A 22,758-nucleotide genomic window follows, 5' to 3' on the forward strand; every position below is an offset into this window, starting at 1 on the left:
ACAAAATATAATTTGTGATTCTTGATTGGATCCTGGAGCAGCAGGTAAAGCCAAAGACACACTGAGTTAGGCACAGTGGCTCATGTCTGTAATCCCAGCACTCCAGAGGAGGCTAAGGAAGGAGGATCACTTGAATCCAGGAGTTTGAGGCTGCAGCAGGCTGTAATTGAGCTGCTGCACTGCAGCCCGGGTGACTGAGTGGGACCCTGTCTCTAAAAATTAAAATACATTTTGGGGACAATTGGGGAAATCTGAATTTGGATTAGCTATTAGAGAGAGAAAGCAAATGGGGCAAAATGTGAATACTTGGCAAATGCCTGATGGACAGTTCAGTGTACTATCCTGATGGACAGTTCAGTGTACTATCAACTTTCTGAAAGGTTTTTCTAAGTAAAATAAAATTTCTGAAAAAGGCAGAAGACAGAGGAAAATGTCCATAATATGCTGCTAGTGGGAAAAAATAGGTCTAAAAAACAGACCAACAGTATGACTCTACACTACTTTATTTAGTGATACGGATATATGGGCCCAGAAAAAAAAGACTGGAAGGATTTATAGGAAAATGTTGGCAATGTGTATCTCTTGGTACTTTTATGTGGTTTCCGGGTCCTTTGTTTGCTTTCATTGAACACATAATGTTTTTGTAGTTAGAAAAAAAAAATAACAACAAAAAAAGCTCTGGTCTCTGTTATTAGGAGTTTATAATCTGACCACAAGAAAGCTGATTATGCTTATGATGGTTACAGGAAACCCCCCTGCCCCACCAACCCATTTAAAAATGATGATGATGGTGTGCTGCAAAGGATGAGTGCGGAACAACGGCATTCCCCAAAGCCCCTTCCATACCTGGAGAAGTTGTCTTGCAGCTCCTTTAGATGCTTGTCAAAATAATTCCATTCAGTCCAGTGACGCTGGTACAACTGATTGAGGTTGTCTTTCCGCTTCTTCATGCTGCACAGGGTCTCGCTGATGACATCAGTATACGTTGGGGTGCAGTCAGTGGCTTCCGCTGTCAAGGAAATCCCCGTACTGTGGAACTGTGTTGACCCTGCATTATTAGTGGCATGAGCGCAGTGCATGGGGAAGAGGGGCATGGAGGACAGAGCTGGGAAAATGCCCTGCGTTTCTGGATAAGATACCTGAAATCTGAGCAAGAGATGACTCTCCTGCTCTTTGACCATGGCCTGCTTTGGAGGGAAGAGGCCATCCTATCCGTGGCCAGGCGTTCTCTACGTAGCAATAAAGTCCTTCTCTGCCCCTGTGGATGGAAGGCAGGGCTAAGAAATACTTTTTTAGACTGTCATCTGAAATTCTTATTCTATTATCACAGCGGTGAATAGGAAGGGCTCCCAGCTTTCCTTTTCTCTCAGCCCAAGGCCTCATTCTCCATCTCGTTTGTATATAAAAATATTCTTGGCCAGGCGCGGTGGCTCACGCCTGTAATCCCAGCACTTTGGGAGGCCAAGGCAGGCAGATCACGAGGTTAGGAGATTGAGACCATCCTGGCTAACACTGTGAAATCCCATCTGTACTAAAAATACAAAAAATTAGCTGGGCATGGTGGCACATGCCTGTAATCCCAGCTACTTGGGAGGCTGAGGCAGGAGAATCGCTTGAACCCAGGAGGCGGAAGTTGCGGTGAGCCGAAATCGCGCCACTGCACTCCAGCCTAGGCAACAGAGTGAGACTCTGTCTCAAAAAAAAAAAAAAAAAGAAAATTCTCCCTCTGCTCTGCCCTCCTTCCATCCCTTCTTGATTGGTTAGAATCTCAGCTACACTCGCCACAAGCTGTGGGACCTCAGACAAGATAGCAGTCATCCTCTGTGCCTCCATTTCCATATCTGTAAAACAGAGATAATAATGCCCACTTTAGATGATGTTAATCATAATCCTGGTAGTTATTTATGTAGTATCAGCTGTATGCCATTTAATCCTCATCACAACACTGTAAGTTTGGTAAAACTATCCAAATTTTAGGAATGAGTAGATAAAGATATTGAGCTTGGAGGTCGAGCTGTGCACATAAGATCTCAAAGCCAGTGGTTGCTAAACTGGGACTCAAATCTAGGGCTGCATATCCCAACCCAGGTTCCTTCCACTACACTAAACTGTCTTTAGAGAACAATGAAGTGATGTTTGGGAAAACATGTTGCAAGAAATAAAACACTATGAAATGTGAGTTGTTGTTATTACTCTCTCCCTATAGAACATGTAAATAAGTTTGTGGACATGCAGTTCTGTGCAGAAGATGCAAAGTCCTCCTAGTTCATTACGAAACTCCTCCTGTTGGGGAGCTCAATGTAGACGTGGATCATCCCAGCCCTTGTTATCTGCCAGGCACTAGCCTTTATCTCTGTTGTGTCTGTAATCTGCATAATAGCCCTATGAGGCAGGTACTCTTATCCCTATTTTACAGGTGAAAAAAATGAGGCACAGAGAGAAGCTGGAACTTATCTCAAATCACTGGGTTTGCAGTAGGGTTGGTTCCTGAGTCCAGGTCTATTTGAACCAATAGACCAGTTTGATTCCAAATAGAACCCATGTTCTCTGACTCCTATGGTAAGCTGCTAAGACTCAGGACACCAATATATGCCACACTTGTTTTCTTTTTTGAGATGGAGTTTTACTCTTGCTGCCCAGGCTGCAGTGCAATGGCGTGATCTCGGGTCACTGCAACCTCCACCTCCTGGGTTCAAGCGATTCTCCTGCCTCAGCCTCCCAAGTAGCTGCGATTATACAGGCATGCACCACCAGGCCCAGCTAATTTTTTTTTGTATTTTTAGTAGAGACGGGGTTTCACCATGTTGGCCAGGCTGGTCTCAAACTCCTTACCTCAGATGATCCGCTCATCTCGGCTCTCACAGTGCTGGGATTACAGGCGTGAGCTACCACGCCTGGCCAACCACACCTGTTCTCTTGAGATCTGAGCTTTCTATTAGATCTTTAGGATAAATGGCAACAGGGCCAGGAATATGCTGATGGGTCTAAGGGTGGAGTGTGTCTGAGGAGGGTGTTAGATGAAACATACATGTGGACAACAAATTCCTGGTCAGTACATACTCTGGGGTCAACGAGTGTCTGGGAAGCACTATTTAGTTTCAATATATGTTAGAATACCAAGTTAGCACATTCATTCTGGTAGGTGGAAAACAGATTTTGCACACAAGGAAATTTGACACACCCTGGGGTCTCACGGCCAGTTCACGAGGCTGGCTCTAGATTTGGAACTAAGATGAGCACGATTCTGACCCTGAGGCTCGCACCACTGGCCACCTCTGGCGAGTACACATGGTGTGCCAGGCGCTGTGCTAAGGCCTGGGTGCCATTCCCTGACCTTTGCTTCTGGGAAGACGACGCAGGGGCCTGGAGCAGTGCACACCCTGCCCACAGTGACAAGGATATGGGGTGCTCGTGGTCTTTTCCCTTCTGACTATCAACACATTCTTGCCGTGCTGCTGCAGACCGGCATATTTCTGGAGAAAGTACACAATCAGAGGGCTCTTCCCATAAATGTTGAAGAGGTTTGAAGTCAGCTCAGGGCTTTTGCAGGCAGCACACGACTAAGGATGAAAGAAAAAGGAAAAATAAAGGATATTGTCATTTTTACAGTCTGTATTAAGAACCAGAAAGGCATCAAAGCACTCATGTCCTTTGATCCAGTAATTCCAGTTTTAGGATGCATCCTAAGAAAATTACTCAAAGCAAAAAAAGGTCAAGGGGCAAAGATGTCCACTGCAGAGATGTTTACTATACATAGCAAAATATGAGAATAACTTAAATGTTCAAGGAGAAGACATTGATCTCTTTACCCAAAGGAATGGTATGTCACTAGTAAAATGTTTATGAAGAGTTGATAACCTAAAAAAGGTTTCAGGTATAATAGTAAATTTTTAAATACTGAGATGCAAAGTTTGATAGTGTTTTTTATATGTGTGTGTGTATATATATATATATATATAATTTTATTTTATTTTATTTTTGAGACTTGGGTCTCAATCTATCGCCCAGGCTGGAGTGCAGTGGCACAATCTCAGCTCACTGCAACCTCCATCTCCTAGATTCAACCAATTCTCCTGTCTCAGCCTCCCGAGTAGCTGGGATTACAGGGGCCCACCAGCCACCATGCCCAGCTAATTTTTGTATTTTTAGTAGAGACAGGGTTTCACCACATTGGCCAGGCTGGTCTCAAACTCCTGACCTCAGGTAATCTGCCCGCCTTGGCCTCCCAAAGTGCTTGGATTATAGGCATGAGCCATCGTGCCCAGCCGATAGTGTTATATATTTTATAGAAAATAATTTAGTAAAAGCCAGGTGCGGTAGCTCACACCTGTATTCCCAGCACTTTGGGAGGCCGAAGCAGATCGCAAGATCAAGAGATTGAGACCAGCCTGGCCAACATGGTAAAACCCTGTCTCTACTAAAAATACAAAAATTAGCTGCGCTTGGTGGCATGCGCCTGTAGTCCCAGCTACTCAGGAGGCTGAGGCAGGAGAATCACTTGAATCTGGGAGGCGGAGGTTGCAGTGAGCCGAGATTGCACCATTGCGCTCCAGCCTGGAGACAGAGTGAGACTCCGTCTCAAAAAAAAAAAAAAAAAGAAAATTATTTAGTAAAAAACAGATAGATGAGAGACTGGAATGCTCTTACCAAAACGTTAATAATTCATTCAGCAAATATGTATTGAGTGATTACTATGTATAAATACTATTTTAGGTGCTGGAGATTCAGCAGAGAACAAGACAAATTCCAGCCCTTATGGAGTTTGCATTACAGTTGGAAGAAAACAATGAAAAAAATCAACAAATAAAGGAATAACATGATATGATGAATACTAATAAGATCAATCAGGCCAGGGTATGGAGAGTGGTAGGGAGGAGAGGACTGGGGTTCCATGGGGTGATAAGGGAAGGCTGTGAGGTGAGACCCCAGGGATCCTGAATGCTGTGGGGAAGGGAGCCATGGGAAGGTCTATCAGGAGTTGTTCCTGGCTAAGAGGACAGCAGGTGCAACAGATCCAGCCACTGATATGTGCTTGGTGTGGCTGAGGGGCAGAAATGAGGTGGCTCACAGGGGTGGGGGCGGGTGCAGAGGGAGCAGGTGCTATGGTCATGGTGAGGAGCTGGGATATTTTTCTAAGGGTCATGGAAGCCACTGGCAGATTCTGAGCTGGGGTACAATATAATCTGAGTAATCTGTTAAGGTCTCTTTGACTGATGGGAGGAGAAATGACTGTGAGGGTAAGAATGGGTGCAGAAGAGCAGTCAGGAGGCCCCTGCAGGAGTTGGGGAATTGCTGATGGGGCCCAGGACTTGGTGATTGCAGACAAGGGGTGAGAAGTGAGCAAATTTACAACATATGATAAAGGAGAACTGGCAAGATTTGCTGATGGACTCAACTCTACGTAGGTGTGAGAAAGAGAAGAGTCTAGGGCGGCTCAGAGGACTTGGGTGTCAGCTGCTCAGGTGGGACAATCTGGGGAGGAACAGGCTGGGGCGGTGGGAAAGTCAAGTCCCGTTTTGGATGCTATTTGAGATGCTAATAGACAGCCAGGAGGAAACAGATCAGAAAGAGAACAGGCTGGGGCCAAGAATGGTTTGTTTTCTTCTGCCTTTTTCCAAAAATGACAATACCGCTTTTGTGTTTAAAAAAATAATACATTTTATTTTGAAGAAGCAGTTATACCTTAATGGAACAAAAATTCCACTTCACAAATAAAGGCTGCAGCAGTACCCAATCACACTATTTTCTAATCCTGTTCTAATGGGATAGGGTTGCATTTAATTAATTGTCTAATGGGATTTCTTCTGTCTCCAGCAAGGTTTCTCAACTTCAGCACTACTGAAATTCGGAGCTGGATATTTCTTTGCTGTGGGAGGCTGTCCTGTGCATTGTAGGATGCTGAGGAGCATCCCTGGCCTCCCCCAATGTCCCCCTGCCCCCAGTTCTAACAACTAGAAATGTCTCCAGAGCTGGCCAAATGTCTCCCAGAGGACAAAACTGCCCCAGTTGAGAACCACTATTCTAACAGCAAGATACCACTGGAATCACAGAAACCTGGAGTTAGCAGGGAATTTATAGATCATTTGGTCCAGTGATTCTGACATGCTGTCTCCTAATGGAGGCCATGCTGTGTCCAGTGGTCACCAGGGAAATGAGTGAAACAAGGAAAAATCTACACGAGTCTAAGTAAATTGATTCACTTTAAAGACCTTTTTAAATTTTTTGATTTGTGATATTAATGACTTTCTTTTATAAAATGCTACTGACGACAGACAGCAGTCATTTTGTTTTAATGAATTTACTTAGTAAAAAAAAAATTTTTTTTCAAAGCCTACGAAAGTCCAGCATCTGGGATCCACTAATGCAGTGCAAAGGTTTCTCTGAGGGTGATTCTTTGGCAACCCAGCGTCCTTCCCCTTTCCTAACAGCCCCTGACTCTGGTGTGTTTTTGAGGGGGTGATCTGGCCTCTACTGCATTTGGGCTTGAAGTTTTGCTTTTTGTTGTTGTTGTTGTTGTTTTTGAGATGGAGTCTCGCTCTGTCACCCAGGCTGGAGTGCAGTGACGCAATCTCTGCTCACTGCAACCTCCGCCTCCTGGGTTCAAGCAATTCTCCTGCCTCAGCCTCCCGAGTAGCTGGGATTACAGGCACCTGCCACCATGCCTGGATAATTTTTGTATTTTTAATAGAGGTGGCGTTTCGCCATGTTGGCAAGGCTGGTCTCGAACTCCTGACCTTAGGTGATCCGCCCACCTCGACCTCCCAAAGTGTTTGGATTACAGGTGTGAGCCACCATACCCAGCCAACTAATATTAATTTTAAAATTATTTGCATTACTGTGGGCTGGGAGCGGTGGCTCACGCCTGTAATCCCTTTGGGAGGCCAAGGTGGGCTGATCATTTGAGGTTAGGAGTTTGAGACCCGCCTGACCAACACGGCAAAACCCCATCTCTACTAAAGATACAAAAATTAGCTGGGCGTGGTGGCACACACCTGTAATCCCAACTACTTGGGAGGTTGAGGCAGGAGAATAGCTTGAACCCAGGAGGTAGAAGTTGCAGTGAGCCAAGATCGCACCACTGCACTCCAGCCTGGGCAACAGAGTGAGACTCCGTCTCAAAAAAAAAAAAAAAAATTATTTGCATTCCTGTGGTATGGGCATCCCTCTCCTCATCTCTTTAAACTTCAGTAAAGTCTTCCATTCTTCCATATACACAAATACATGCACACAGAGGCCTTGTGTGAGTGGTTTTTGTAAAAATCAGAAGAGTTCCACATTCGGGCTGATGCAGTTAGTATGTGCATAGTGTATGCCGGACAGACAAGGAGCTTAGTGCCAGGAAAACATCAGGCCCCCAGAGGTCACAAACATATTTGAGAGGGTACTAGACTTCAAACAAATTAGATAACAAATGCTTAAGCCAATTTTTAGCTAAATTCCAAGGAATAGAGTGACCCCTGGTGATACTGGGGGGTTATGTGAGTAAAGATTTTATTGAGAATAGGTAATAATATAAAATATTGGGAAAAAATTGGGGAAGATGTTTTATATAATCTTAGAATGGTAAAATGCTTAGCAACAAATGAAATCTAAAAGCTATAAGAGACTACTAAATATGACTATAATAAAAAACTTCTAAGGTAAAACACCACGATTAAAGTCAAAAGATTAGCCCAGGGGTGGTGGCTCATGCCTGTAATCCCAGCACTTTGGGAGGCTGAAGGGGGTGGATCACCTGAGATCGCGAGTTCGAGACCAGCCTGGCCAACATGGTGAAACCCCGTCTCTATTAAAAATACAAAAATTAGCCAGGTGTGGTGGCACATGCCTGTAGTCCCAGCTACTGGGGAGGCTGAGACATGAGAATCACTTGAACCCAGGAGGTGGAGGTTGTAGTGAGCTGAGACGGCACCACTGCACTCCAGCCTGGGTGACAGACTGAGACTGTCTCAAAAAAAACAAAAACAAAAAAACAAGAAATCTACATTCCTTGTGGTACTTGGCCCAAATTCTATGGCCGACTCCCTTGCTAGCTGGTGCCTGGGGAAGCTCCCAAACCTCTCACCCTGTTCTGGTCCCACTACACAAGACTGAAATTCCTATTGATATAAACTACCATCCACTGAGGTTTGTGGGGAAGGGGAGGAGGAGAGAATGATGCTAGTGACTTTCCTGTGCTGGGCACTGAACTAGAGGGAAAGCTCAGTGGTTGAGAGCTCAGGCTCAGAGCCAGAGATCTGCATGCAAATCTTGGTTTTATCACTTATTTGCTTTTTATTTTATTTATTTATTTTTTTTGAGACAGTGTCAGACTCTGTTGCCCAGGCTGGAGTGCAGTGGCGCGATCTTAGCTCACTGCAACGTCCGCCTCCCAGGTTCAAGCGATTCTCCTGCCTCAGCCTCCCAAGTGGCTGGGATTATAGGCACGCCACCGTGCCCAGCTAATTTTTGTATTTTTTAGTAGAGACAGGGTTTCACCACGTTGGCCAGACTGGTCTCAAACTCCTGACCTCAAGTGATCCACCTGCGTCGGCCTCCCAAAGTGCTGGGATTACAGGCATGAACCACTGCATCCAGCCTTTATTTTTTTATTATTGTTATTCATTTTTTTACTTTTAGTATCACTTATTTGCTTTATGATATTTGACAAATTGGGTACCTGCTCCCAGCATCACTTTGCTCATTAATAAACTGGAGAATAACAATGGTAACTATCTCAGAGGACTGTGACAGTAGAAGAAAATGCACTGTTTGCATAAGGTTTGGCATAGTACCTGGCATATAGTAAATATTCATTAAATGTTAATTATCATTTTCTTACCACACCTCTCACCCCCTTTGGAATCACCTTTACTATTAAATTTCCAATCATGTGCTCACCTTTTTAGGAAACATATTCTCACATTCTCTTGCTTCTGATATCCTCTTGACTCCTTGTGTAGGTTTCTTCAAGACCAGGGTCTGACAATGATGCTCTGTCAATGTGACATTAGCAAGAAAATGGCCATTAGGTTCAAGCAATTCTCGTGCCTCAGCCTCCTGAGTAGCTGGAATTACAGGTGTGTGCCACCGCACCCAGTTAAATTTTGTTGTTTTAGTAGAAACGGGGTTTCGCCATGTTGACCAAGCTGGTCTCAAACTCCTGGACTCAAGTGATCTGCCCACCTTGGCTTCCCACAGTGCGAGATTACAGGCGTGAGCCACTGTGCCCCGCTAAAGCAGTGTTTAGAGGGAAGTCTCTAGCCTTAAATAAATGCTCGTATTAGAAAAGAAGGTCTCATTTCATTCAGTTCAAATATTTTCTAATTTCCCTTGGCAACTCCTCTTTGATACACGGGTCTTCGTGAATTGAATATATATGTAAGCTCTGGGGGACTTGCAAAGTTTCCTACAAATATTTACCTCTATTTAGAGCCCTGGCTAAACCTCTTGGTCAGTGGTCCCCAAGCTTTTTCTTTAAAAGTTTTACTGGGACATAATTCGCATACTAACTTCTCTGAGCATCCATTTCTCCCTCAAAAAAAGAATAAAGTTTAAATAACAATAATGATGTGAAATTACCTAGGATGATACTTAACAGTTCCTGTTCTGTGTTTTCTTATATTCCGTATTCGTCTATTTGCCATCCATTAATTACCAGGGCTAGACTAACAGACAAAGTTGCTAACATACCTCTCCTACAATCCAGAGGCCACACTTTGAACCAACTCTTATATCTAACTCATACACCAAGCCAACTAGGGACAGCCCCTATGCCCCAGAGCCCATTGGAATTATTCAGTCCAGCCAATTCTAAACTTTTTTTATTTTTTTTGAGACAGGGTCTCACTGTCACCCAGGCTGGAGTGCAGTGGCTCAATCATGACTCACTGTAGCCTCAACCTCCTGGACTCAAGTGATCCTCCCACCTCAACCTCCTGAGTAGCTCGGACTACAGATGTGCACCATGGTGTCCAGCTAATTTTAAAATTTTTTTTGTAAAGACAGGGTCTCGCTATGTTACTCAGGCTGGTCTCGAACTTCTGGGCTCAAGCAATCCTACTGCCTCAGCCTCCCAAAGTGTTGGGATTACACTGTAATGTACCCAACTAATCCTAAACTGGTTACCATGCCTTGCTTTGTCTTTCCTGCTGAGAAACTTCAAAAAAGAGTGTGGCCTGTCCCTTCCCCATGCTCCTTTCTGCCTCCTGGCCAGCACTGGTGCTTCCCCCTGTGGCCCTGCATGGTGTGCTGAGTTTAACATTACTCATGATTTCCAGGGCGAATTGCCAGGGGAATTGCAAGTAACACGAAACTTTTCTTTCAATGGCACTGACCTCTCTGTACTATCACAGTCACCAATATAAATTAAGACCTGGGTGCAAATTAGTTCCAATTTTAGTAATTACTGGTTTCTGGTGGGGGAGAGGAGCAGTCATCATGTCTTAAATTTATTTTCTTCTGGTGTCAGTAACCTCTCTTCCCCACAGATAACAGCACTGTGCTGACCTCATCACCACAAAAGTGGAACTTAATCAGTGCTTAGGCTGGGCAAGGTGGCTCACGCCTGTCATCCCAGCACTTTGAGAGGACGAGGCGGGAGGATCATGAGGTCAGGAGTTCGAAACCAGCCTGGCCAACATGGTGAAACCCCGTCTCTACTAAAAATACAAAAATTAGCCAGGCGTGGTAGCGCACGCCTGTAGTCCCAGCTACTTGGGAGGTTGAGGCAGGAGAATCGCTTGAACCTGGGAGGCAGAGGCTGCAGTGAGCTGAGATTGTGCCACTGCACTCCAGCCTGGGCGACAGTGAGACTTCATCTCAAAAAAAAAAAAAAAAAAAATCAATGCTTATTGAACTGAAAAGACAACTACATCCTTTCATAAAATATTACTTGGTGCCAAGGCCCAGGCTGGAACCCCAAGTATAAAGTAGGTCAGCAAATTCTGTTCATACGAACCCAAGAAACCAGGGTTTTGGAGACAATAACTAAGCCAAAAGCCTACATTTCCCTTTTTGGTAGTCAATATACCTTTTGCAGTATTCTGCATTCGTAAGCTTTTTTCTGAGTTCTGCTTGGCTGAAGAGGTTTTTTCACTGGGTGAATTTGCACTAGAAGACTTCAGGAGACAAAAGAGAGAAAGAGAGGGAGAAAGCGAGCGAGAGAGAACAAAATAAAATTGGCAGTGAGAGAAATACAAAAAAGCAATACATGCAATTTCTTTGCTATTTCTTCTTGTTCTCAGCAAAGGAACATGCAGAACGAGACCTTTCAGGTCCTCCCAGGAGCATGGCAGACAGCAGTGGCTGATGTGGAGAACACATGGGCTGGGGACCCAGGGCAACCAGGGTTCCAGTCCCAATTCTCTCACTCAACAGCCAGCGATCTGGGGCAAGTCATCAAACCTCTTTACCACCTTGGTTTCCTTGTAGGATTAAGTCAGCAAATGCATGCAAATTACACGAATGCTCAAGGTGAGTGCTTCAAAAACATTGCTGTCACCCTTTATGCAATCACCTTTTTCAGCAAATGTTTCACTGGGCAACTACTAATGTGTCTGCACTGGGCAAACACTGAAACTGAGCCCCTGGCTTGAGGAGCTTCCAGTCTAGCAGGGGAGAAAACAGGAAATAGACAGTTATACTGAAGTGTGGAAAGCATCCCCTATTTGTTATAGAGAGGCAATAGAAGTTAGGATTATGTTTGAATGTGACAGAGACTCAAAATAACAGTGGCTCAAACTAGGTAGAAATTTCTCTCCCACCATCCTGGGCAACATAGTGAGACCTTGTCTCTACAAAAAAAAAAAAAAAAAAAAAAAAAAAAAAAAAAAAAAAAAAAAAAAAAAATTAGCCAAGCACGCTGGTGTGCACCTGTAGTCCCAGCTACTTGGGAGGCTGAGGTGGGAGGATTGCTTGAGCCCGGAAGGTTGAGGCTGCAGTGAGCCATGACTGTGCTGCTGTACTCTAGCCTGGGTGACAGAGCAAACCCTGTCTTTAAATAAGTAAATATAAATACATTTCTCTCCCACATAAAAGTCTGAAGGCAGGCAAGCCTGGGTTCATATGGTGTTTCTAAGCACTGGTGGTGCTAAGTCCTCAGGGATTCTTTTTTTTTTTTTGAGACGGAATCTTGCTCCGTTGCCTAGGCTGGAGTGCAATGGCATGATCTCGGCTCACTGCAACCTTTGCCTCCCGGGTTCAAGCAATTCTCTTACCTCAGCCTCCCAAGTAGCTAGGATTACAGGTGTCCGCCACCACGCCCAGTTAATTTTTGTTCTTTTATTAGAGATGGGGTTTCACCATGATGGTCAGGTTGGTCTCGAACTCTTTACCTCAAGTGATCCACCTGCCTCGGCCTCCCAAAGTGCTGGGATTACAGGCATGAGCCACCGTGCCAGGATACATTCTGACTTCTTCCAGCACACGGTTCCAGCTTTCATAAGATAAAATAAGACCCTTGTTCCTTTTTTTTTTTTTTTTTTGAGATGGAGTTTTGCTCTTGTTACTCAGGGTGGAGTACAATGGCGCGATCTTGGCTCACTGCAACCTCCACCTCCCAGGTTCAAGTGATACTCCTGCCTCAGCTCCCCGAGTAGCTGGGATTACAGGTGTATGCCACCACACCCAGCTAATTTTGTATTTTTAGGAGACAAGGTTTCACCATGTTGGCCAGGCTGGTCTTGAACTCCTGACCTCAGGTGATCTGCCCAACTTGGCCTCTCAAAGTGCTGGGATTACAGGCATGAGCCACTGCACCCAGCCAAGATCCTTGTTCTTAGGGTCCAAGGAGGCATCTGGAGCTCCTGCCATCATATTCGCATTACAGGCAGCAGGAGGGAGGAAAGGACAAAGAGATAAAGCTGTTTTTTAACGAAGGTTTCCAGAAACTGCCACACGACACATCCACTTACATCTCATTAACTGGATCTTAGTCACGTGGCCACACGTAGCGGTAGGGGAGGCTAGGAAATACAATCTTTATTTCGGCCAGGTACATGCCCAGCAAAAAATTGGAGGTTTTGTTTTCACAGGTGAAGGGGACAACAGATATTGGGAAACAACTCATAGTTGGCCGCAAGTGGTATGAGGAGAGTATCACGGGAAGCTAGAGCAAAGAACGCTGGATTGGTCTGGGCGAAAGCTGGAGGGCTTCCAAGGAGAGAAGACATTTGCATTCTGTCTTTAAGGATGAGTAGGAGGTTGGCAATGTTAAACAGATGGCCCACCAAGTGGCAGACAAGCAGTCCACCAGCCTCAACAACAACCGTTTGCTTTTATAGAAATGTGATATTTGAATGGGCAGGAGAAAGCCGAAAGGACTTCCCAGACATCATGCAGCTGGCTGTCCAACAGCTACTGGTTTTTATAGTGTTGAGGTGGTTGCAGGGAAAACACTCCCAGGGCTCAATGAAGCATCAATGCTCATTCTTTTTCTTTTCTTTCTTTTTTTTTTTTGTTTGAGGAGGAGTTTCACTCTTGTTGCCCAGGCTGGAGTGCAAGGGCGCGATCTCAGCTCACTGCAACCTCCGCTTCTTGGGTTCAAGTGATTCTCCCGCCTCAGCCTCTTGAGTAGCTGGGACTACGGGCGCCCACCACCACGCTTGGGTAGGTTTTTGTTTTTTTAGTAGAGACAGGGTTTCGCCTTATTGGCCAGGCTGGTCTCGAACTCCTGACCTCAGGTGATCTGCCCGCCTTGGCCTCCCAAAGTGCTGGGATTACAGGCGTGAGCCACTGGGCCCGGCCATTTTTTGTTTGTTTGTTTTTAAGAGACAGTGTCTTTACTCTGTCACCCAGGCTGGAGTGCAGTGGTGCAATGCAGCTGGGTCCACATGCATGTACCACCACACCTGGCTAATTTAAAAAAAAATTTTTTTTTTGGTAGAGACAGGGGGTCTCACCATGTTGCCCAGGCTGGTCTCAAACTCCTGGGCTCAAGCCATCCTCCCACGTTAGTCCCCCAAAATGTTAGGATTACAGGCCTGAGCCACCACTCCTGGCAACCTGGCAAGGCTCATTCTTAACAGGCCTCAGAGAGTTCTGCAGTGGAGCAGAGAACAATGCGGGGGGATTCGCTTGGGTTTCAGTGACTAGACCCTCTTACTTGCTGGAGAGGCAGCTTGCTGATGCAGAGAGAGCTCAGACTGACAGTGTCCTGACATCAGCTGAGGTCAGCTGTGTGGCCTGGGGCAAGCCATTTATCCCCTCAGTCTATTACTTGCTTTGTCAAATAAAGATAATAATGAACCACCTTGCAGGGCTGTTGTAAGGACTAGAGAGGATATATGCAAAGAAAACCCGAACATGGGAGGTGGAGGTTGCAGTGAGCTGAGATCACGCTATTGCAACAAGAGCGAAACTGCATCTCAAAAACAAACAAAAACAAAAGAAAACCTGAACATGGTAGACTCCCCATAGAGACCACGTCCTTCCACTTAGAAAGTACTTTCCTGGGCCGGCGCAGTGGCTCACGCCTGTAATCCTGGCACTTTGGGAGGCTGAGGAGGGCCAATCACGAGGTCAGGAGTTTGAGACCAGCCTGGCCAATACGGTGAAACCCTGTCTCTACTAAAAATACAAAAATTAGCTGGGGGTGGTGGTGGGCACCTGTAACCCCAGCTACCTGGGAGGCTGAAGTAGGAGAATCATTGGAACCCGGGAGGCAGAGGTTGCAGTGAGCCGAGATCATGCCATTGCACTCCAGCCTGGGTGACAGGGCAAGACTCCGTCTCGAAAAAAGAAAAAAAAAAATCTTTCCTATCCATTCCCTGATGTTGTGACCAGCCACCACCCCAGGGGTGTATGAGGCAAGGTGACTATCATAAGGGTCGGGGGTAAACCAAGACTGTTCTGAGACCCCCTGTCCCATCCCAGCATAGAGGAGATGGAAGTGTTCCAGCCCACCTGGCCACCCAGCTGCTCAGATTCAGCACGCTGAGGGCTCAGTTGTTATTGTACAGAGTTGGTGGTTGGGGAGCCTAAATTTGAGCTACTATGAGATACAATCTAGGGATGCCTAGAAATGTCTGGGTGCGGAGGGAGCTGCGCAGACCTGGAATTAGCAGGTATGGGCAAGAGCTGCAAAAATCTTGAGTCCTTATTGTTAAGGACACTGACTATATCTATGCTGTTGAACTTGGGAAAATTCTGGTTAAATTAGTAGGTATTCCGACAAGACATAACTAAACGACAATCTCTGGGATATCACCTACCCCTAGATTGAATCTATAAGAATTAATACCAGTCGCGATGCCCATTTTGTGGATAAAAACATTGAGGCCTAGATTTGCCTCAAGCAATGTAACTGATAGGTGCATCACTTAGATGGAAATGTAGGTCTCCTGGCACCAAGCCCAGAGAAGGTCAGCACTGTACCCCAGTGCCTTTGCCCGTGGTTCCACCGTAGTCGTGCACTCCTAGTTCCCATATTTTGGCTTGGGTAGAAATTGTTCTCTCTGTAAGCCAGGTCTCTCCTCCAAAGTCCAGTCTTGTATATTTACCCACTTGGCATCTATCTTCATTTGCACTTTTCATAGGCATCTTAAAGTTAACAAGTTCAAAGTTGAACTCTTGATAGCTTTCCACTAACCCAAACCCTACGCTGTCCATCTCAGTAAATGGCACCATTCGGATGCTGAAGCCGCACACCTGGGAAGCAACCTTCAACTCCGTCCTTTCTTCCCCCACTTCTCCTCCCCACTCCCAAGTGTTGAAAGATCCATCTCCCAATGCGTCAGGTCTGTCTGCTTCTTGCCACCTTCCATATTTGTCATTTAGACAAATACAGAAGCCTCCCAGCTGGTCTTCTGTGCCCCTCCAATACATCCTCCATATTCAAAAGACAGTGTGATCTTTAAAAAATATAAATCACACCATGTCATCCCTAATGTAATGAATTCTCATGGCACTTCAATTATATCCATATTCATATTCCTTTCTATGATGCTTACAACTCTGCAGCATCCAGCCCTGCCAACATCCCAGCCTTCGCTTGTGCCTCTCTTCTCACTCTCTGGGGTACAGTATTGGCCTTCTCTGTTTCCTGAACACTCGAGCTCTTTTTTTTCGCCTCAGGGCCTTTGCACATGCTGTCCCTTCTTCCTGGAAGGTTCTGCCATTTACTCTTCCAATGGCTGACTCCTCATCTCTTGGTTCTTAGCTCAAATGGTATCTTCTGGGGTCATTACTTGTTACATGTGTGCTTTTTCTTCTCCACATATGTGAAACCCATCCCCAAGGTAAAAGACTTAAGTTGCAGCTGGGGTGCAGACATTTCACCTAGGCTCTACCTGCAGATGCACCACCCCTGCCTGAGATTTCAAGATGGAAATGAGCAATGGGGAGGAAATGGGAAGTATGCGGACTCCAGTTTTTGGAGAGACTGTTGACAGAAGCAACTGGTTTTTCAAGGAGTAGAGTAGAACTTTTAACATCCAGTCCTCAGTCACACTGGCACACAGTAGCACACCTTGGCAGAGGCAGTATGGTTTGGCCATCATTCTTGGCAGCATGGCCTCTGAAGCTAACACAGAGACTCTTCCAGGGTAGCTGTGCACCTTTAATACATTTCTTTCTGCTTAAAGTAGCTAGAGTGGATTCTACAGTTTGCAACTGAGAACTTTGGTGATGATTCCTCCTTACAGAGGCCTTCTTTCACTTCTTTTTTTGGCGCTACAAAAACTCTACAAAAAAATATATTATATATATATTTATATATATTATATATAAATATATATTATATATATGCTGTATATATATTATATATATAAAATATATAATATATATATAATATATATAAAATATATAATATATATATAATATATATATAAAATATATATATATATAATTTGTTTGTTTTCCCCCCTGCAAGGATCTAGGTTCCAAGGTCCCAGCCCAGGGATGTCCTTGGACCCTGACAATGCAGTTTGTAACCATCTCATCATCTTCCCAGAGACAAAGCTCAGGATCCTAATACTACATGTTTGCACCTGACATATATAACGGGGAAGGTGTGTACAACTGGGTTTCACGGATGTTGGGAGTCCCTGAAATGTATGCCTTCCTGGCTCAAAGACATCATTTTTCCTAATCTCCAGCTGTGTTTCTCTAGGTACCACCCTTGTATAATATGATAAGAGCTAATGTTTATTGAGTTCTTACTCTGTGCTATGCTGTTTGCTGAGTGCTTGCATGTAAGATCATATTTAATGCCCACATTGTAACTGATTTCTCTAGGTACCCATTTTACCGATAAGAAAACTGAGGTTCAGTGAGATGAAATGACTCATCTGAGAGCTAGAATTCTTTTTTTTTTGAGACAGGGTCTCGCTCTACTGCCCAGGCTGGAGTGCAGGGGTGTGATCTCAGCTCACTGCAACCTCTGCCTCCTGGGTTCAAGAGATGCCTCAGTCCCCCAAGTAGCTGGGACCACAGGTGCACGGCACCATGCCCATCTAATTTTTGTGTTTGTAGTAGAGACAGGGTTTCACCATGTTGGCCAGGTTAAGAGCTAGGATTCTAGTCCATGCCTAATTTGATAGTCTGGTCTCTCAACTATATACTACTTCTCCAGGTTTAGGACCTGGGGAGCTGGGAAGGGGGGACACAGAGTTGAGCCACTGTGCAAAGAGACGCAGGGGAGAATATCCTGCCTGCTGCTCTTTTCATCTCCCTGGTTTTCTCTCTCCCTATCATTTTCTCCCTCAGATTCCATTTCCTACAACTTTTTATCTTTAAAAATATTTATTAAATGAACAAATGACTCAGTCTCTAATAGGTGGGTGTCCTAATTTATAGCTGGGTCTCATAGCAGAAGCCAGCTCTGTGGTTAGATACTTTTTCATTTCCACTGTGCAAATCCCTAACACTTAAACAAGAGAAGGGCAGACAGGAGACCAGAGATGGAAAGTAATTGCAACTCATTCCCCTGAATTGTGGACTCTCAGACAGACTACTGCCATTGAAATGCATATTTTGAACACAGCCAGCTCTTTCATTGAGCAGATGGGAAAATGTGTCTGCTCTTGATGAGAGAGGCTCTATCCCCACCACAAAACCCAATTACTCCCTCTATCCTGGTTTGCCCATTAAAACTTCAGCTGTGCTCAAGGTTCCAGAGTTTTTGATTATTTCTATTTTGGGGGCAGTAAATGGAATCTCTTAACTAGGTTCCTGAAATAACTGTCAGAAGAGTTTATGTATTTCAGCACAAAGAACACACGCTTGTTTCAAGCCATTGTGACAGGCAGTACCCAAACACTGAATAATATTTTGGTCTTGGTCTCTGGGTAATGGCTGTCCCTCTGCAGCACCTATGTCATCTGCACTTTTTGGGAACTGACGTTTACAGAGCACCGTCATATGCTAAGCACAGGGCCAAGAGTTTACATAGATGACCTCATTCATGAAGTCCAGAAATATTTGTTAAGTGTCTTCTTTGTGTTAGGTCTGTTCTAGGAGGTAAAAGAGATAGAACAGCAATAAATGTTACCCAGGCTGGAATGCAGTGGCACGATCTTGGTTCACTGCAACCTCCGCCCCCTGGTTCAAGCAATTCTCCTGCCTCAGCCTCCCCGTAGCTGGGATTATAGGCACGCGCTGCCACGCCCAACTAATTTATGTATTTTTAGTAGAGATGGGGTTTCACCATGTTGGCCAGACTGGTCTTGAACTCCTGACCTCAAGTGATTCGCCTGCCTGGGCCTCCCAAAGTGCTGGGATTACAGGCTTGAGCCACCGTGCCCGGACAGAGTTTACCTTCTAAGAGAGGGAGACAAACTCTAAACAACACATCAACCCAACGGAAGATAAGTACTGTACAGAGATTGAGATAGGTGATGGGAAGACAGTGGCTGGCAGTCAGGGACAGCTTTCTCTAGGGCAATGACAGTGAACCTGGCATCTGTGGGACAAGGAGGAACCAGATTTCCCCTCTGGATCCCTGAGGAAAGCAGATTCCAGGCAAAGAGGACAGCGAGTGCAAAGGCCCAACCAGGCATAGACCTGGCACGTCCAAGAGGCAGAAGGAAGTCCAGTGCCTGGTGCTGCGGGAGGGCATGGGTGCCAGGCACCTGCAGTGGGGGGGCCTGATTCTGTACGGCACTCACTGCAAGTCAGGTGAACGAGACTGGATTTTATTCCAAATGCAATGAAGAAGTTATTGGAGGTTTTAAGCAGGGAATAACCCCATCTGATGTATATCTGTAAAAGATTACTCTGGTCACTATGTGGAGGCTGGGTTGGTGCTACAAGTAAAAGAAAGGAGCCCAGGTGGCAGCTGCTGCAGTCAGCCAGGCAAGAGAGGACACTGAGGGTTAGGAGTCAGGTGCTTTCCTCAGCTGGTTAAGTCTCAGATCCTCCTGGTGTGGCTGAGAGGGCTGGTGGACAGACAAGTACGAGTTCCGGGAGAGGCTAGGGTGAAGGTGGGTCACTGGCGTATGGGCGGTATTTGAAGCTACCAGACCAAATGAGGCCACCCAGGGAGAATATGTAGATACAGTAAGGAAGGGGGCTTGGGAAAGAGTAGACTGACAGAACAGGGAGCTGGCAGAGAAGATGGAGAGGGGTCAGCCAGTGAGGAAGGAAAACACCGTCAAAAGTTTGGCAACAAAGAAGCCAAGAGAACAAAGCGTCTCAAGAAGATGGGAGTGGCCAACCACACCAAACAGGTTAGAGGAGTGACTCAGTCCAAGCCAGTGGGGTCCCCGCGCTGTTGGCAAGAGCAGCTGCAGTGGCTGCCGAGGGCAGGAACCTGACAGGAGTAGCCAGGCAGAGATGGGGGTACAGAGGCATCTTTCAAGAAGTTCTGGGCTGGACGTGGCTCACGCCTATAATCCCAGCACTTTGGGAGGCTGAGGCAGGTGGATTGCCTGAGATCAGGAGTTCGAGGCTAGCCTGGCCAACATGGTGAAACCCCGTCTCTACTAGAAATACAAACAAAATTAGCTGGGCATGGTGGTGCAAGCCTGTAATCCCACCTACTCGGGAGGCTGAGGCAGAAGAATCGCTTGAACCTGGGAGGTGGAGGTTGCAGTGAGCCAAGATCATGCCATTGCACTCCTGCCTGGGCTACAAGAGCGAAACTCCGTCTCAAAAAAAAAATAAAATAAAATAAGTTCTGGAGTGAAAGGGAGCAGAAGATGGGGATGTGGAGTCAAGATAAGAGATGATGAAAGCACGGCTGTTCAGTGATGGGAACGACCCCACAGAATGGGAGGAAATGAAGATGCAGGAAAGAGGGGCGCTAAGGGCATCTCTACTTGGGAAGTTGAGGGCCAAGGTTCAGAACACAGGCTGGGGACTGACCTGGGAGGGGAGCAGGACCTCTCCATAGGCACAGAGATGGCAGACGGTGAGGGTGCAGAGGGGGGCAGGCTGTCTTGGTGGTGGGAAGGCACGGGCCTTCCTGCTGACTGCTTGTGATTTCTCAGTGAAGACCTTCCCTGGGTGGTGCTGGGGTGGAGGGCAGCTGGGGAAGAACACGCTGCAGGGGAAGTGTTTCGAAGGTGGGAGAATCTGGGCATGCTAGGGCAGTATAGTGGTGCGGCCAGGCAGCACTGAGTGCCCTTCTGAGCTGTGGGGCCACAGTCTTCAGAATGTCTGCAAAAAGGCACCATGGTTGTTGTATCTATTTTATACCTATAGAAACAAAGTCTTAGGGAAGTCAAATAACTTGCCTAAGGCCACACAGCTGGAATCTGAACCTGTGAGAACAGACTTTTTTTTGTTTGTTTTTTTGTTTTTTTGAGACAGAGTCTCGCTCTGTCACCAAGGCTGGAGTGCAGCGGCATGATCTCAGCTCACAGCAACCTCCGCCTCCCGGGTTAAAGCAATTCTCTTGCCTCAGCCTCCCGAGTAGCTGGGACTACAGGTGTGTGCCACCACACCCAGCTAATTTTTTGTATTTTTAGTAGAGATGGGGTTTCACCGTGTTAGCTAAGATGGTCTCGATCTCCTGACCTTGTGATCCGCCCGCCTCGGACTCCCAAAGTGCTGGGATTACAGGCGTGAGCCTCCGCACTCGGCTGGAGGAGGCTGTCTTAATGAATTAAGCCTCCAATGCCATTTGTTAAGGAAGCATGTCATTAGAAATGGGGCATTCAGGTACTAGAAGTGGGAATGTTGTCCTAGGGTTTAAAGATTAGTGGGAAGGCTGGGCCTGGTGGCTCACACCTATAATTGAAGCACTTCAGGAGGCTAAAGTAGGAAGATTGCTTGAGCTAGGAGTTCAAGACCAGCCTAGGCAACATAGCAAGACTCCTCTATTAAAAATTCATGGTGACATGTTCCAGATACTCAGGAGGTTGAGGCAGTAGGATCACTTGAATCCAGGAGGTTGAGGCTGCAGTGAGCTATGATCACACCACAGCACTCTGGCCTGGGCAACAGAGTGAGACTCTGTCTCTAAAAGAATAAACCAATTAAAAAAAAGATTAGCAGGGGAAACAGCCATGATCAGAGTAATAACCAAATAATTACATGAGTGCTCTGAAGGAAAGGGACATTGGCCTGTGTAATAAGGAACCTCATCCAGCCCAGAGGGGCAGAAAGCTGACCCTGAGGATGAGAGTGAAGGGGGTCAGAATCTGCCATCCCAAAATAGGCCACTTTGCATAGGAATTATTTTGAGCTGAAGGCAATTGAAAAACAGCAGATGCAGGAAATCTCTTTAAAATTCCAGTTTCCATCTAAAAGCAGAGCATAAATTTTCCTTTGTGAAGGTGTCCCCACTTCCCATCTCCAGTACCAGGAAGAAGAGACAACTCATCACTGGAGATGGCACCCCTTGAATCTGCATATAGAAATCTTATTGAAAGAATCCTTATCTTCCATTAGTTTCTCCCATATATTTACCTTCCCACAATTTACCAACCCCAGAAGCCCAAACCTCTTTTCCTTTGTCTTGTCACATCTCCACAATTAATTGCTCTTTGTTAGGGTGGTATGTGAACTATCAGACCTAGCCACTTCCTTGAGGTTTTCGCTTTCTTCCAATGAAGTCCTGTGTCATGTAAAAATATTAACATCAAATAAAATTTGAATGCCTTTCTCCCGTTAAACTGTCTATCTTTTGTCAGTTTAACTTGTAGGGCTCCATACACTTTGCCTCAGAGGGTAGATAAAAGGTTTTTTTCCCTCCCTACAAGAATCTGAACTGAGATGGAAGGATGACTATGTATCTCCTAGACCAGGGGTTAGCAAACTTTTTCTGCAAAAAGCCAGATGATAAATATTCAGCTTTGCAGGTCCTAAAGTCTCTGTCGCAAGTACTCGACTGCTGTTTCAGTGTGAAGGTAGTTGTAGACAATAGTAAATGAATGGCCATGGCTGTGTGCCAATAAAGCTTTATTTTCAAAAACAGGCGGTGAAAGGTCTGATTCATAGTTTGCTAAACCCTGCCCTGGAATTTTTTTTTCCAGCTCTTCAGAAAAAAAAAAAAAAAAAAAAAGCCTTTATTTGTGGCATTTGGTTAACTGCATGCTATCAATGTCTCTGGACTTGGGAGTTGGGAGGAAATGCTGACAGTGACAATGGCAGTGGTGATAGGAGCTTACCTGGGACAAGAACAGGAGGTACAGAGGCCACATACAGAAAGGGAGTGTGGTATACAAGGAAATAAAAGAAGTCCCCTGAGGCAGGACCCCTGAGAGCCCAGGAGGTTGGAGAAGGGGTTGAGCCAGATGAGCAAGGCTGTGCAAGTCAGTCTACCCTAAAGGCCAGAGGAAGCATTCTGGGGTGTGGAGGGTGTCATTTTATCGGCTAGAAGTAGGATCTTATTTA

General features: G+C 45.7%; 1 protein-coding gene across 2 annotated transcripts in view; it reads right to left on the reverse strand.

The window, feature by feature from the left end:
• Nucleotides 1-22,758, reverse strand: part of FAM227A (family with sequence similarity 227 member A) — a 78,349-nt gene that overhangs the window by 18,595 nt on the left and 36,996 nt on the right. For both annotated transcript variants that reach the window (XM_034949048.3, XM_055105718.2), the window contains 4 exons: nucleotides 11,012-11,099; nucleotides 8,881-8,975; nucleotides 3,403-3,560; nucleotides 847-999 (listed from right to left, as the gene is read on the reverse strand). In XM_034949048.3, coding sequence (XP_034804939.1) covers nucleotides 847-999; nucleotides 3,403-3,560; nucleotides 8,881-8,975; nucleotides 11,012-11,099 — 494 coding nt within the window. The remainder of the gene's footprint in view (nucleotides 1-846; nucleotides 1,000-3,402; nucleotides 3,561-8,880; nucleotides 8,976-11,011; nucleotides 11,100-22,758) is intronic.

The sequence above is a fragment of the Pan paniscus genome, chromosome 23 (genome assembly GCF_029289425.2).
Source record: "Pan paniscus chromosome 23, NHGRI_mPanPan1-v2.0_pri, whole genome shotgun sequence".
Classification (NCBI taxonomy): domain Eukaryota; kingdom Metazoa; phylum Chordata; class Mammalia; order Primates; family Hominidae; genus Pan; species Pan paniscus.